Raw genomic sequence first — 14,877 nt, 5'->3', positions numbered from 1 at the left:
TTGCACAACAAACTGAATGGTGCAATTTCTCCTGTTACCCTTATGAAAATGCAAAAGTGGGGGCTGAAAAACATTTTTGTGGGAAAAATGTGAAAATTTTATTTTTACGGCTCATTGTTATAAACTTCTGTGAAGCACCTGGGGGTTCAAGGTGCTCACCACACATCTAGATAAGTTCCCTGAGGGGTCTAGTTTCCAAAATGGTGTCACTTGTGGGGGGTTTCCACTGTTTAGGCACATCAGGGGCTCCCCTAATGCAACATGGCGTCCGCTAAATATTCAAGCAAATTTTACATTCAAAAAGTCAAATGGCGCTCCTTCCCTTCCAAACCCTGCCGTGCGCCCAAACAGTGGTTTTTCCTCACATTTGGGGTATCTGCTTACTCAGGAGAAATTGCACAACAAATTTTGGGGTCCATTTTTTCCTGTTACCCCTGCGAAAATAAAAAAAAATTGGGTCTAAAGTAACATTTTTGTGAAAAAAGTTAAATGTTCATTTTTTTCTTCCACATTCCAAAAATTCCTGTGAAGCACCTGAAGGGTTAATAAAGTTCTTGAATGTGGTTTTGAGCACCTTGAGTTGTGCAGTTTTTAGAATGGTGTCACTTTTGGGTATTTTCTGTCATAAAGACCCCTCAAAGTGACTTCAAATGTGATGTGGTCCCTAAAAAAATTGTTTTGTAAATTTTGTTGGAAAAATGAGAAATCGCTGGTCAACTTTTAACTCTTATAGCTCCCCAATAAAAAAAAATTTTGGTTCCAAAATTGTGCTGATGTAAAGTAGACATATGGGAAATGTTATTTATTAACTATTTTGTGTGACATATCTCTTTAAGGGCATAAAAATGAAAATTTTGAAAATTGCAAAATTTTCTACATTTTTGCCAAATTTCCGTTTTTTTCACAAATAAACGCAAGTGATATCGAAGAAATTTTACCACAATCATGAAGTACAATATGTCACGAAAAAACATTCTCCGAATCAGGGGGATCCGTTGAAGCGTTCCAGAGTAATTACCTCATAAAGTGACAGTGGTCAGAATTGTAAAAATTGGCCTGGTCATTAACGTGCAAACAGCCTTGGGTTATAAATGGGTTAAAGAGCTTCTCTATCTAGTGTTGTCAGAAAAATCTGATTACTACTGCAGGAATAAGCAGCATTTCTATGCTTACCAAAATTTCAGCTGGGTAATAATGTCTGAAAGATAGTTACTATTGATCCACATTCTCAAATGAGCCAGGCCACTTTCAGTTTAAAAAAAAAATACGTATTTTTCGTAAGATATTTAGAGACTTTTTTATCTTGTTTTATTTACTTCTGGCAAGCTTTAAGATCTATAGAAAATCTTTAAGGGGGAAAATGCAAGAAAAAAAATGCCATACCAAGAATATTTTCATCCCTCTCCCCTCTCCTCCCTCCCACATTCCCCCACTGCATACAAAAAATGTCTATATAAACTTTTCAATAGTTTGCTAAAAATCTTAATGCAGCAAAAGTGTGAATCAAGCATTTGGACTCATTTGGATGAAAGTTACTGGAGTGTGATCAAGTCCTAAGACAGCTACTCCTTAGGGCATGTGAGCATCTTTTTCACGTGGATTGTGCCTGGAATCCGCCTGAAAAAGCACCTGAAAAGCCCCACAAATTACATAGTTACATAGGTTGGAAAAAGACCTAGGTCCATCAAGTTCAACCTTTCTCCATCAATTATACATTTTGTCACTAATTTAACTATACTCACAATGTTATGTGTATTGAGTAAATCATCCAGCCCCTTTTTGAAAGCTGTTATAATGTCAGCCATTACTACCTCTTGTAGTAGAGCATTCCACACTCTGACTGCTCTGACTGTAAAGAACCCTTTCCGATTTAGCTGCCGGAATCGCCTTTCTTCCACCCGTAATGAGTGACCCCTGGTCCTTAGTATGGTCTTTGGAAGGAATAAGTCACGTGTTAGTCCTTTGTACTGAACACATGGATTTATACATATAAGTGAGATCTCCTCTAAGCTAAACAAGCCCAACTTTCCAACCTCTCATCATATGAGAGAGCTTCCATCCCTTGTAATAATCTAGTTTCCCGCCTTGGAACTGACTCTTAAAAAATATGGAGCCCAAAACTGAATCCCATATTCCAGATGTGGCCTCACCAGTGATTTATAAAGGGGCAATAGTACGTCCGGATCGCTGGATTTTATTTCTCTTCTTATACATCCTAAAATGTTGTTTGCTTTTGCGTCTGCTGCTTGACATTGAGTACTGCTGCTCAGCTTACTTGTAACCAGAATACCCAAGTTCTTCTCCTGTTCTGAAGTCCCGAGTATACTCCCATTTAATGTATATGCAGCAATAGGATTATTCCTTTTTAGGTGCATTACTCTACATTTGTCTCTCTTAACCCCTTCACGACATGCACCGTACATGTACGACACATGGCGAGTCTCCCCTTTTGGTGCGGGCTCCTGCGAATGTGCCCGCACATTTCTGGGCACATGGCTGCTGATCTGTACAGCTGTAATGTGCCCCTAACAGCCGTGGAAACTATTGAAGCAAGTAAAAAAAAGAAAAGAAGAAAAAAGTTTTTTTTAAAAAAAAAAATAAAATATAAAAGTTTAAATCAACCTTCCTTACTCCCCATTCAAAATAAAACCATAGAAAACAAATATACACATATTTGGTTTCGCCGCTTTCAGAATCGCCCGATCTATCAACATAAAAAAATAATACGATCGATAAACGGCGTAACGAGGAAAAAAGTCAAAACGCCTGAATTACGTTTTTTTGGTCGCTGCAACATTGCAATAAAATGCAATCAAAACATTGTATCTACCCCAAAATGGTATCCATAAAAACGTCAGCTCAGCGTTCAAAATATAAACCCTCACCCAACCCCAGATCCCGAAAAATGGAGACGCTACTGTTCTCGGAAAATGATTTTTTTTTTTTTAAACAAACTTTCATTTTTTTTTTTTTTACGACTTAAATTAAAAAAGAACCTATACATGTTTGATATCTAGAACCTCATAATGACCTGGAGAATCATAATGGCATGTCCGTTTTAGCATTTAGTGAACATGGTAAAAAAAAAAAAAAAAAACTGTGGAATTGCACTTTTTCTTGCAATTTCACTGCACTTTTGATTTTTTTTCTCGTTTTCCAGTACAAGATATGGTAAAGCCAATGGTGTCGTTCAAAAGTACAACTCGTCCCGCAAAAAAAAAAGCCCTCACATGGCCATATTGACGGAAAAATAAAAAAGTTATGGCTCTGGGAAGAAGGGGAGGAAAAAAAACGGAAAATGGCCCTGGGGTGAAGGGATTAATAAAAAGGTTAAAAAGAATTGGTCCTAGTACAGATCTCTGCGGCACAACTTTGTTTCCTATCATTTAGACAATTCCTTACCCATCTGCATATAGTTCCCCCAAGTCCTTGCTTCTGTAGCTTCAGTATAAGGCTGTTATGTGGTACAGCGTAGAAGGGAGGATTGAAGAAAAAACGAAAACATACTAAAATGAAACCGCAGAAACCTGACGCGTTTCTGGTGTATACAACACCCTTATTCATAGGACGACTGAGGCAACATGTAACAGACCAGACTTTATACCAAACTTGCAATAAATGAGAAAAAACAATAGGTGGAGCTCAAATCAATGCTGCAGAGGAAGTTGCAAACAATACAGGTGACGAGCATAAGATAATAATGGAAGCCGCCATTCAGCAGTCAGTGTCACACAGGATGAAATCAGATAGGCAGCCAGTAACACAAAGAATGGAATCAGGTGCAAAAATCGACAAACGGCATTACACAGCCTAGCAGTCAGTGTCTCAACATCACTATTAAACAAGCAGTACCAAAGAAAAAATAAATAAATAAAAGGTCTCCTCTATGTAATGTGCTAAAATGTTTAGCTGCCCCAGTATAACCAGAGTTACCACTGCTGATATTACCAATATGCTCAGCTATTAGTGTTGAGCGAGCACTAAAATGCTCGGGTGCTCGAAGCTCGGGCCGAGCTCACCATGATACTCGGGTGCTCGACCCGAGCAATGAGCCCAATGTTAGTCTATGGGAGACCCCAGCATTTTTGCAGCGGCACCCCCGGCAGTCTGTAGAAAGCCTAAAAAGTGCCCAAAACGATAGTGACAGTGCTCAAATGACATGGGGACAGCATGGGCATCGCCCCAGGAAGCATTTCTGACCCCCAGGTCACTGCCTAAAAGTGTGCCCATCAGAAGTGATCCTTGCCGCATCAGAAGATGCAGACTTGCAACTATCCCCGTGCAAGTCCTTGTTCCAGGGCAGTGTTCAATTGTACCTCCTCCATTCCTTGCAATGCAAGCGCAAATATGCAGCCAACCACCCACCCGCAGGCTGCAATACTATACTGCTAGCTTGCACTTGAAATGGGGCCTTTTAGTTTGGAGGAGGCCGAAGCTGGCCACTACCTCATAGCTGCGTCAGCGGCGAGGTCTCTATACTCAGTCCCCAGCCGCCCGGCGGCCGGGTGTCCATACTCTGTCTCCAGCCGCCCCTATTTGTCCCAGTGCACATTATACACAGGCGCGCATACAAAAACATTACCTGTGCCCTCCCCAGTGCATTTAGTGGGAAGGACAGCCTATTCCACTGTAGTGTGTGCACGCCAACCCCCTGTTCATGGCACATGCAAAGATGCCTCCCGCCCTGCACCTGTCATTGCAGACTTGCAACTATCCCCATTCAAGTCCTTGTCCCAGGGCAGTGTTCAATTGTACCTCCCTCATTCCTTGCAATGCAAGCGCAAGTATGCAGCCTGCCATCCACCCACCCCCAGGCTGCAATACCATACTGCTTGCTTGCACTTGAAATTGGGCCTTTTAGGCATGTGGAGGCGGAATCTGGCCACCACGTCATGGCTGCGTCGGCGACCTGGTATCCATACTCAGTCCCCAGCCGCCCCTCGGCCGGGTGCCCACACACAGTCCCCAGCCGCCCCTATTTGTCCTGGTGCGCCTTATACACAAGCGCGCATACCAAAACATTACCTGTGCCCTCCCCAGTGCATTTAGTGGGAAGGACAGCCTAACCACAAACACGTGGACAAGTGAATGTGGCCAGGGATGGTCCATCTCACTGATGCCTTCACACTGGGTTAATATTGTGGAAGCCGGGACACAGTTGGACACTGCGATGCAACACGTCCTCCAGACATAGAGGATTGCGGGTCCTGGGTCAATCAGGCTTCAACACAAAGTTCAGAAGGTAGACAACAGCAGTGGTCGGCCTCCTACACAACGAGTAAATTATTCATGATCATGAGGCCATCCATCTCCTTAGCTTTCTGTTCCTTGGAATGCAAGCGCATGTATGTAGTAGCGGCTAGGCCTGAGGTGGTCAGCGTTTTGGCGCATATCCTAGCTCCTCCGAGGATTGCTGCATGTTTTCCTGCTACTATCCCAGTTCTATGACTCCCGTTAAAACAAAGCTTCAGGTGATGAATGATGGATGAGGTGGTGGCAAAGGAGAAAGAGCAGGAGGAACAGGGACCATTCACATCAATATCAGGCCAGTCAACCACACATGTCTTGTAGGATGTTTCTGTACCAAAAGGAGCGGTTCGGTTACACAGTTATAGGGCATACAGTGAGTGCAATGCCTACCCAAAATTTCGAGGCACTCCAATACCCCATGGAAGTGACATGGAGGTCAGAGGGCCTTAAGTAAACCATTTTTTCCATTTATAGCAACTGGGTCTCCTGTACACTGTTGGCCTAAGCAGTGAATGGAAGGCTTTCCAAAAATTATGAGGAAATGCAATGCCCCTTGAAACAGACGTGGATTACAGCGTACTAAAAACCTTCTACCCATTAGTGTTCGTCTATGCATTTAAAAGCAAAAGTTGACTAAAATTAGGAGGAAATGCAATGCCCTTTGGAAGAGACGTGGAGGTCCCAGTGGAATAAAAAGACGATATCAATGCCCCTTGGAAGAGTGGTGGAGGTCGCAGTGGAATAAAAAGACAATATCAATGCCCCTTGGAAGAGACGGGGAGGTCACAGTAGCTTAATAAGACAATATCAATGCCCCTTGGAAGAGACGTGGAAGTCACAGTAGCTTAACAAGACTATTTTAATGCCCCTTACAAGAGCCATGCAGTACAGCATATTAAAAACATTCCCATTATTGGGGAGTGGGTCTCCCATAGTCTTTTGCCTATGCCTTCCAAGCAAAAGCTGCCAAAAATTAGGACGTAGGAACTTGCAATGCTGGCAACATGGACCACGGACACCCTGGTGGTATAGTGGTGGTGGAGGCTGAGGATAAGGAGAAGAGCAAAAAACAGCCGAAATGAGGAAGCGTATACCCATGTGTGGGTGTGAAGCGGTGCATGGGAACACACCTCCCGAAATAACACAGTGGATTTAGCTTTGTTACTCTGCTGTCATTTGGTGGTGATGAGAAGTCTGGCCCAATCCAGCCCTTGTTCATTTTGATAAGGGTCAGCTTGTCAGCATTGTCAGTTGACAGGCGAGTGCGCTTATCAGTTATAATTTCCCCAGCGGCACTAAAAACACGCTCCGATAACACGCTAGCGGCAGGGCAGGCCAGGACCTCCAAGGCTTACAGAGCGAGTTCATTCCAAGTGTCCAGCTTGGATACCCAATAATTAAAAGGCACAGAGGAATCACGGAGGACGCTGGTACGGTCGGCAAGCTACTCCCTCACCATCTTTTGAAACTTTCCACTCCTTGTGAGAGTACCCAACGCCTCAGGGCCTGTAAGCTGGGCGGGTCTCAGAAAACTGTCCCAGAATGTTGACAGTGTTCTCCTGCCTCTGCTGGATTGGAGTTGCGTCTCTCTTGCCTGTACGCCTTGGTTGGTCAACGAACTGTGACCTCGGCCGCTAGCGTGTTCAGATGGGAATTTTTTTTAACACTTCTGCAGCAAGGGCCTACTGGTACTGCCCCATTTTTGTAGACCTTTCCACCTCAGGAATAAGAGAGTGAAAGTTCTCCTTGTAGCGGGGGTCTAAAAGTGTCACCAACCAGTAATGACTGTCACCCAACATTTTGACAATGCGAGGGTCACCGTTAAGGCAGCGTAACATAAAGTCAGCCATGCGTGCCAGACTGGTAACGGGCAAGACTTCCATGTCTTCACCAAGATGACGACTGACCATGCTCTCCTCCTCCTCCCCCCTGTCCTCAGGCCACCCACGCTGAACCGACGGTATGACAGTTGTACAGATACTACCGTCTACAGCGCATGATACCAGCTCCTGTTCCTCCTCCTCCTCTCCCTCATTGTCCCCCAATGCACCTTGGGATGAGATGAGGCTGGGCTGTGTGTAATCGCCCGCTACGGCTTCTTGATCCATCTCATCATACTCTGGCTGCAATGCCTCCTCTTTAATTCTCTGCAGAGAGCGTTGCAAAAGACAGACAAGTGGTATGCTGACGCTAATGATGGCGTCATCGCCACTCACCATCTTGGTGGACTCCTCAAAGTTTGTCAGGATGGTACATATGTCGGACATCCAGGTCCACTCCTGAGGTCTTATGTGTGGAGTCTGACCTGAATATCGACGGCCTTGTTGCAGCTGGTACTCCACAACTGCTCTCTTCTGCTCACAAATCCTTTGCAACATGTGGAGGGTAGAGTTCCAACGTGTGGGGACATCACACACCAGTCGGTGTGCTGGAAGCTGCAAACGCTGCTGCAACACAGCATGGGCGGCGGAAGCTGTAGCCGACTTCCGAAAATGAGCTGACAGGCGGCGTACTTTGACGAGCAGATCTGGCAACTCGGGGTACGATTTAAGAAACAGCTGAACCACGAGGTTAAGCACATGAGCCAGGCATGTTACGTGTGTGATCTCACCTCACCTCAGAGCCGCTACCAGGTTACGGCCATTGTCACACACGACCATGCCTGGATGTAGGTTCAGCGGTCTCAGCCACAGATCTGCCTGCTCTTTCACAGCTGTCCACAACTCACAAGCAGTGTGAGGTTTCTCACCTAAGCTTATGAGTTTCAGCACAGCCTGTTGCTGCTTGGCTGAGGCAGTACTGCAGTGCTTCCAGCTTGTAACTGATGTGGTGATATCTGAGGAGGAGGAGGATGATGTGCAGGAGCTGTACACTGTGGGGGCAACTCTGACTGACAAAGGGCCCGCAATCCTCGGTGTGGGGAGCATGTGTTCCGTCCCAAGGTCTGACTGGGTCCCGGGTTCCACTATGTTTACCCAGTGTGCCGTCAGGGAGATGTACCGTCCCTGGCCACAAGCACTTGTCCACGTGTCCGTTGTCAGGTGGACTCTCCCAGTAACTGCGTTGTTGAGGGCACGGCAGATGTTTTGGGACACGTGCTTGTGTAGTGCGGGGATGGCACACCGGGCAAAATAGTGTCGGCTGGGGACCGAGTACCGAGGGACGGCCACAGCCATAAGGTTGCGGAAGGATTCCGTCTCCACCAGCCTAAAAGGCAGCATTTCCAACTCAAGCAGTCGTGAAATGTGCGAATTTAGGACTGTGGCCTGTGGGGCGTTGGCTGCGAATTTGCACTTTTGTTCAAAGCTCTGGGATATGGACAATTAAACGCTGCGGTGGGACGTGGACGTTGATGCTGTTTCTTGAGAAACTGCCATAACAAGTGAAGACTGAGAGGAGGGGGCATCTTTGCATGCAGTATGGACAGGGGATTGCTTTGCACGCACAACAGAAGGTTCTCTTACACGCACAACAGCGGAAGAAGCAGTGTTGACACCCACTGACACTGGTCGTGGATACTGGGGTTCGCCCCACAAAGTCGGGTGCTTTGCTGCCATGTGCCTGATCATGCTGGTGGTGGTCAGGCTGGTAGTTTTGTCACCCCTGCTGATCCTGGCCTGGCTGGTGGTACAAATGGCCTTTTTGGGGTTATCAGCAGAGTTTTTAAAAAAATTCCAGACTCTGGAAGACCTACCGGTTGTACTGGCAGCGTCCCTCGTGTTGGTGTTACGGGAAACGGTTGCCCGCCTTCTGTCTGCGGCCACCACACTGCTTCTTCCTGCCTGTTGGGGTACTCTGCCTCCCTCCCCCTGTGTGCTGCTGGCCTCGCTCTGCGTGTCTTCCTGCCACGTTGGGTCAGTTACTAGATCATCCACCACCTCCTCCTCTTCCACTTCCGCACCACGGTCCTCCTCCTCACTTCGTGGCAATTGTGTCTCGTCATCGTCCACCTCTTGTGACAAATTGCCAGCATCGCCTTCCTGTGACCGTGGCTGTTCAAATATTTGGCCATCGCTACATGGGATCTCCTCTTCCACCATTTCAAGTGGAGCAGGCGAGGGGCCCAAATCTAGAAATGGACCAGTGAACAGCTCTTCAGAGTGTCCAACTGTGGGATCAGTTGCTGTCTGACGACACTCGGCATGGTGGGAGGAAGGAGCATCAGGGTGAGGAGGAGTATGCGGTCGAGACTCACGGCTACTAAGACTTGACCGTGTGGAAGACAGACCGGAGGTGGTGGTGCCCAGGTGACTGGAAGTATTATCTGCTATACAATTAATAACCTGTTCAGACTGATCAGTTCGCAATAGTGGTGTTGTTGTGTGCTTCCCTAGTAATTCGGTCAAGAACTGGGAGCGAGAAGATGTGGCTGTTGGTTGTGGCACATTTTCACCTTGGCAACGGCCCCGTCCTCTACTCGCACCATCACAAGAACGTCCAGTTCCCACGTCCCTTGCCACGCAACTTGCCCATTGTAAATGAAGTAAAATAGCTTACACTCGCACTATCGCGAAAGGGTAATAAAAAGGAGATTTGAACCGTGGAAGAGGAAAACCACAGTTCTAGTTATCTGGCCGAAACCAGACTCTTTTAAAAAGATATATTTGTGTCTGAACACTCACAGACACACTCAATTTTTTTTTTTTTTTTGGGGGGGGGGGGGGGATACCAAAAGGTTAATAAGACGGGTATTTGTACAGTCTGACTGAGGGGGGGGAGGGGTGGGTTTAGATGGAGAAAAAAAAGGATTTTTCCTGGCCCCTGAGACCTGGGGCTAAGTCTAGCAATTTGAGCAGCAGCAGCACACAGGACTGTAATGCAGTGTTTGCTGGTATAACCACTGTGTCTCCTGTACAGCGTGCCTGCCTGATATCTGGGATGGATATTAGTCCTGAGAAGGACTGTTTGTTTGATTTGGCAGGCTTTAGACACCCTACACTACCTATTTCGCAGTGTAAATCTCTCCCTAGCTCAGCAGCACTCTCCCTACACTGCCTGATCCAGAGCGACTGTGTCCAAGATGGCGCCGCCCGGTTTTAAATACTCAAGGTGACGCTGTGCGGCCAGCCAATCACTGTAATGCCTGCAACCAACATGGCTGCGGCATTACAGTGACTGGCTGGCAATCCCTGCATGGTCATTGGCTCTGTAAAGACCACCAAACATGCAGGGAGGGGACCCGAGCTCCCACCTGAGTAACCCGGAAATGCTCGGTGCTCGCCGAACATCCCGAGTAGCGTGATGCTCGGGAGAGTACCGAGCAGTGTCGAGCATGCTCTCTGAACACTATTTTACATTGCGTGTCAGGCTGGGTGATAGCATGTCACCAAGTGATCTGCCTCTTTTAGCTACCACCTGACAACCACCATCTAGGATTGTACGGAGGCGGTTGTCTTGATTTACCACTGGTAAATATTTCTGGATAATGCCCTTAATAGTATGAAACTGGTTGCTGAAGGCAGTGGAAAAAATAATGGTGGGGGGAGAAGCCGATTTTGGTGTTTTCCCTGTACCATATAAGAAATTATCACGTGAGATATTATGCACTTTCTCAAATGCTTGATTCACTCTGGACCTTTTATATTCCCTATCTTTCAGCCTGTTCTTGATAGTTTTACTTTCCTCAACAAAAACCTCTTTGCTTGAACTAATCCTTCTAGCTCTAATAAATTCCCCCTTAGGGATAGCAGTGTCTTTCCTATATACAGATGAATCTACTCTGTTGGTGGTAAGGTTGCCTTGTAACATAATATCCAAAAAAGGAGTATTAGTAGTTAGATGACTACATGTGAACCGAACATTGCAGTTGTTAGAATTCAAATTTATTTATTTATTTTCTTTGGTACTGCTTGTTTAATAGTGATGTTGAGACACTGACTGCTAGGCTGTGTAATGCCGTTTGTCGATTTTTGCACCTGATTCCATTCTTTGTGTTACTGGCTGCCTATCTGATTTCATCCTGTGTGACACTGACTGCTGAATGGCGGCTTCCATTATTATCTTATGCTCGTCACCTGTATTGTTTGCAACTTCCTCTGCAGCATTGATTTGAGCTCCACCTATTGTTTTTTCTCATTTATTGCAAGTTTGGTATAAAGTCTGGTCTGTTACATGTTGCCTCAGTCGTCCTATGAATAAGGGTGTTGTATACACCAGAAACGCGTCAGGTTTCTGAGGTTTCATTTTAGCATGTTTTAGTTTTTTCTTCAATAAAGAATAATTTTTAATTATTTCCTGTTGGATGTGCCGGTGGATTTTCCTTTTCTCTTTCATTTGTTATGTGGTACAGTGTCAAATGCCTTTGCAAAGTCCAGATAAATCACATCAGCCGCATTACCAACATCCAGATTTGCACTTACCTCCTCATAGAAACCCAACATGTTGGTTAGACATGACTTATCTTTCATGAATCCATCAGAAAGATATTGCTGTTCACAAGTTTTTTGTTACTTCTTTTAACTGCTTCAGGGTTTGGAAATCTTGAAGCGGATAAAAGAAGTAACATGTTCATTCTTCATACCACTGTATATACTTGAAATTATAGAGCAAAGATGCCAGTGGCGCAGCTGATACAAGAAATGACTGCAAAGATGCAGGCGAAGACATTTCAGGAAAACGACTGCCAGCATTTTCCGTAAGCGTTTTCACCTTGGAAAACTCGGCAGCTCTGTTGGCTTCTTAAAGACGCTCTGTGCACATACCCTGAAAAGGAACCTGTCATCAGGTTTTCCTTACATAAACTAAATCCACTCTTAAACAACACTCCACTTACCTGTAAGGCTATGTACCCACATTGCGGAACTGAAGCATATTTTTTACGCTTCTCCCTGGCGGGAAAATCGCATGCGGATTTTACATGCGGTTTTCCCGCCAGGTAGAAGCGTTTGTGAGGCGTCTTTGCAGCGTCTTTGCATGCATTTCCGCATGTGGGTTATCAAGCACTTCTCCAAGTGATTTTAGCATCACTTGGATAAGTGCTTGACAACTTGTTCACACTGTATAAATCCATGCAACCGGCATGGATTTATATAGTGTGACCAAGTAATAGTTTAAAAAAAAAAGAATCAGAATGGTAAAAAATAAAAAAATAAAGTTTATACTCACCTTCCGATGCATTCTCTGCCCTGTCCGGAGTTTTGAGCGGCTCACGCTGTTGTGTGCAGGACCTGCGGTGACGTCATTGAGTCATGTGATGGGTCACATGACTCAATGACGTGGCAGGTCCTTCACACAACAGCGCGACGGCGGGAAAACACCGTGAAGACATCAGAAGATAAGTATAAACTTTATTTTTTCTTTTTTTTACAGGTTCTTTGGTACCCAGGTCTGGATGAGAGTCTCCTCTCATCCAGACTTGGGTACCATCCGCACATTGATTCCGCTGCGCTTCCGCAAAATTAATGAACATGCTGCGGATTTTTGACCGCAGCATATACGCTGCGGAAAAATCCGCAGCATGGGCATTGACATTGCGGAATGCCATTGGGAACAATGGGGTGCGGATATACATGCGTTTTACAAGCGTTTACGCTGCGGAAATTCCGCAGCATATACGCTTGTAATACGCAACGTGGGCACGCAGCCTTAATAAGAGCCCGGCTGACCCACGTATCTAAGAAAATAAATTTTGGAATCTTCCCGCTCCATATTGTGATCAGCGCTGTCCGGTCCGATGGGTGTAGCTGGTCTGAGCTTGGTGCCGCCCCAGTCCTCCTACATTGATTGATGTGGTAGACGTGTCCTACGTCATCCACAGAGCCTGTGCGACTCTAGCGCCTTCACTGTAGAGGACAAATGCTGTACAGATGCAACAGACTGGATGACCTAGGAGATGTCAGTCACATCCGTCAAATTGGAGTGCTGTTTAGGAAGACTTCTAGGTGGTGGATTTAGTTTCTATAGGAGAAACCTGGTGACAGGTTCCCTTTAACCTCTTCTCTCAGATTGTTATACTTTTTGCTCAAGAACAAATTGGCCATAGTTGTGTTTAGACAGATAAGGTTCAGAGGTGTTAAAGATACTCAATGCCAGCAACTGTGCCATTTTATTATAGATTTCTTACATTAGTGCCAACTACACTACATATCCACTCTAGTTCTGGATTCTAATTTTGGTCTTCTTTTTCAGTTAATACCATACAGCAGATTGGTTTGAGCCTTCCTGTTATCATCATCAAACAAGAAGAGTCCTGTCAGTGTCAGTGTGCCTGCAGAGACGCTGTTAAAGAGACCGCTGTAAAGCGCAAAAGATGTTCCACATCAGAATCGAACTCTGAGCCCAAACCAGCAGCTGAGCCACCCCCTCCGGACGCTGTACCCCTTCCACCATCGCCCTGTGAAGGAAGCAGTGGATATTTATTGAACTCTACAGACTCTCAGCCATGGACACCTTCTTCTATAGACATCTCGGACTTCCTGTCCCTCCAGAGTCCGGAGAATCCCTCCTCTCTGGTCCCTGTGGAAGCCTTACTGCAAGGGGATGACATCAGCCTTAGCGGTTTTTCTAAATAGACTGGAAATCAGCCAATGGACTGTTATTTTGGATATTTTTGTAGTCTTCTTACTTCCAACACTCAGCATCTGTCTCTGGCTACATAACACAACTGGCGACTCTACATTTTAATTTTTGGTAGATAAGGAGAGTCGTCTTATTGTATAGAAGCCCACGATGGAAGGAAAGTTGCAGCTTTACCTTGTGGCGCTGATGAGGGTTGTCAGCCGGGTCCACGGTAACCCATTGCTTTATTGCACTATACGTCACTTTGTGTAATTTCAGGGGAAAATATATATATATATTTTAAGACATAGGTAAGTCACTGGAGTTCATGTTTTATGAGATGTTGTTACTAGACATTTTACAATGGGCCAGATATATAAAAGAGACAGCATTTTAACATTGGCTTTATTTGCATCATTTCATCAGAAGATGCTGGAAACTTACCTGGGTTCATGTTGCATTTGTGGAATTGCCCTACGTTGTCCTTCTCATCTTTTGGCATTTAATATTCTAAATACCCAACTATAGGAAATTGAAAGTATGATTCTGGAAAATACATGCCAGCCAAGCCGAGGGTTCACCACAACATCATAGGATCACAATCAAATGCTTCCACTACTAAGCGCTCTGCGATAAGACACTTAACCCACCTCTAGGATTAGCCTGTGATAACTATTACAGACCTGGGAGATGCCCTTCAAGTGAAAATGCGAGATCGGGCATATTATATCAACTAAACTAGCTCTCCTACATCCTTTACTGAGCGCTTTCTGATCAGTAACCACTCTAAAGATGTTACCAATGGGTGAACGTTTAGCAAATGATGCAGCAGCTCTGGGCTAGTGCAAAGAGCTAGATATCACGTATTCACTCCGAGGGGGGCTGTCGGATCTCGTCTGCATGGCGGGATCCCACAACCCGGTCCTTTCGCGGACCATTAGGGACACTTGCCAGCATTTTTTTTTTATAGATGTTAAAAGCCAAAATCACCAAATCTGGAGCTGCCCATCATTTTCTTAAATAAAAAGGGTAGCAACAGATTGGTGATATACTCTTTAACAAGAAAAAGTACTAAAAAATGATAATTAAAATCATTAACTTAACAATGTTAGATGTTTTCTGTATTTTCTT

At 45.2% G+C, this 14,877-nt stretch overlaps 1 protein-coding gene across 2 annotated transcripts in view; it reads left to right on the top strand.

Moving 5' to 3' along the window:
• The window catches only part of MTF1 (metal regulatory transcription factor 1), a 41,622-nt gene extending 27,479 nt beyond the window's left edge, over positions 1–14,143 (top strand). For both annotated transcript variants that reach the window (XM_073665875.1, XM_073665874.1), the window contains exon 10: positions 13,378–14,143. In XM_073665875.1, coding sequence (XP_073521976.1) covers positions 13,378–13,760 — 383 coding nt within the window. In that variant the 3' untranslated portion in view covers positions 13,761–14,143. The remainder of the gene's footprint in view (positions 1–13,377) is intronic.
• The last annotated feature ends 734 nt before the right edge of the window (positions 14,144–14,877 follow it).

The sequence above is a fragment of the Phyllobates terribilis genome, unplaced genomic scaffold (assembly GCF_046119375.1).
Source record: "Phyllobates terribilis strain yellow unplaced genomic scaffold, ASM4611937v1 Scaffold_2__4_contigs__length_985480577, whole genome shotgun sequence".
Classification (NCBI taxonomy): domain Eukaryota; kingdom Metazoa; phylum Chordata; class Amphibia; order Anura; family Dendrobatidae; genus Phyllobates; species Phyllobates terribilis.
Note: the sequence above shows the minus strand (reverse complement) of the source record. Positions and strands in the feature narration are given on the sequence as shown.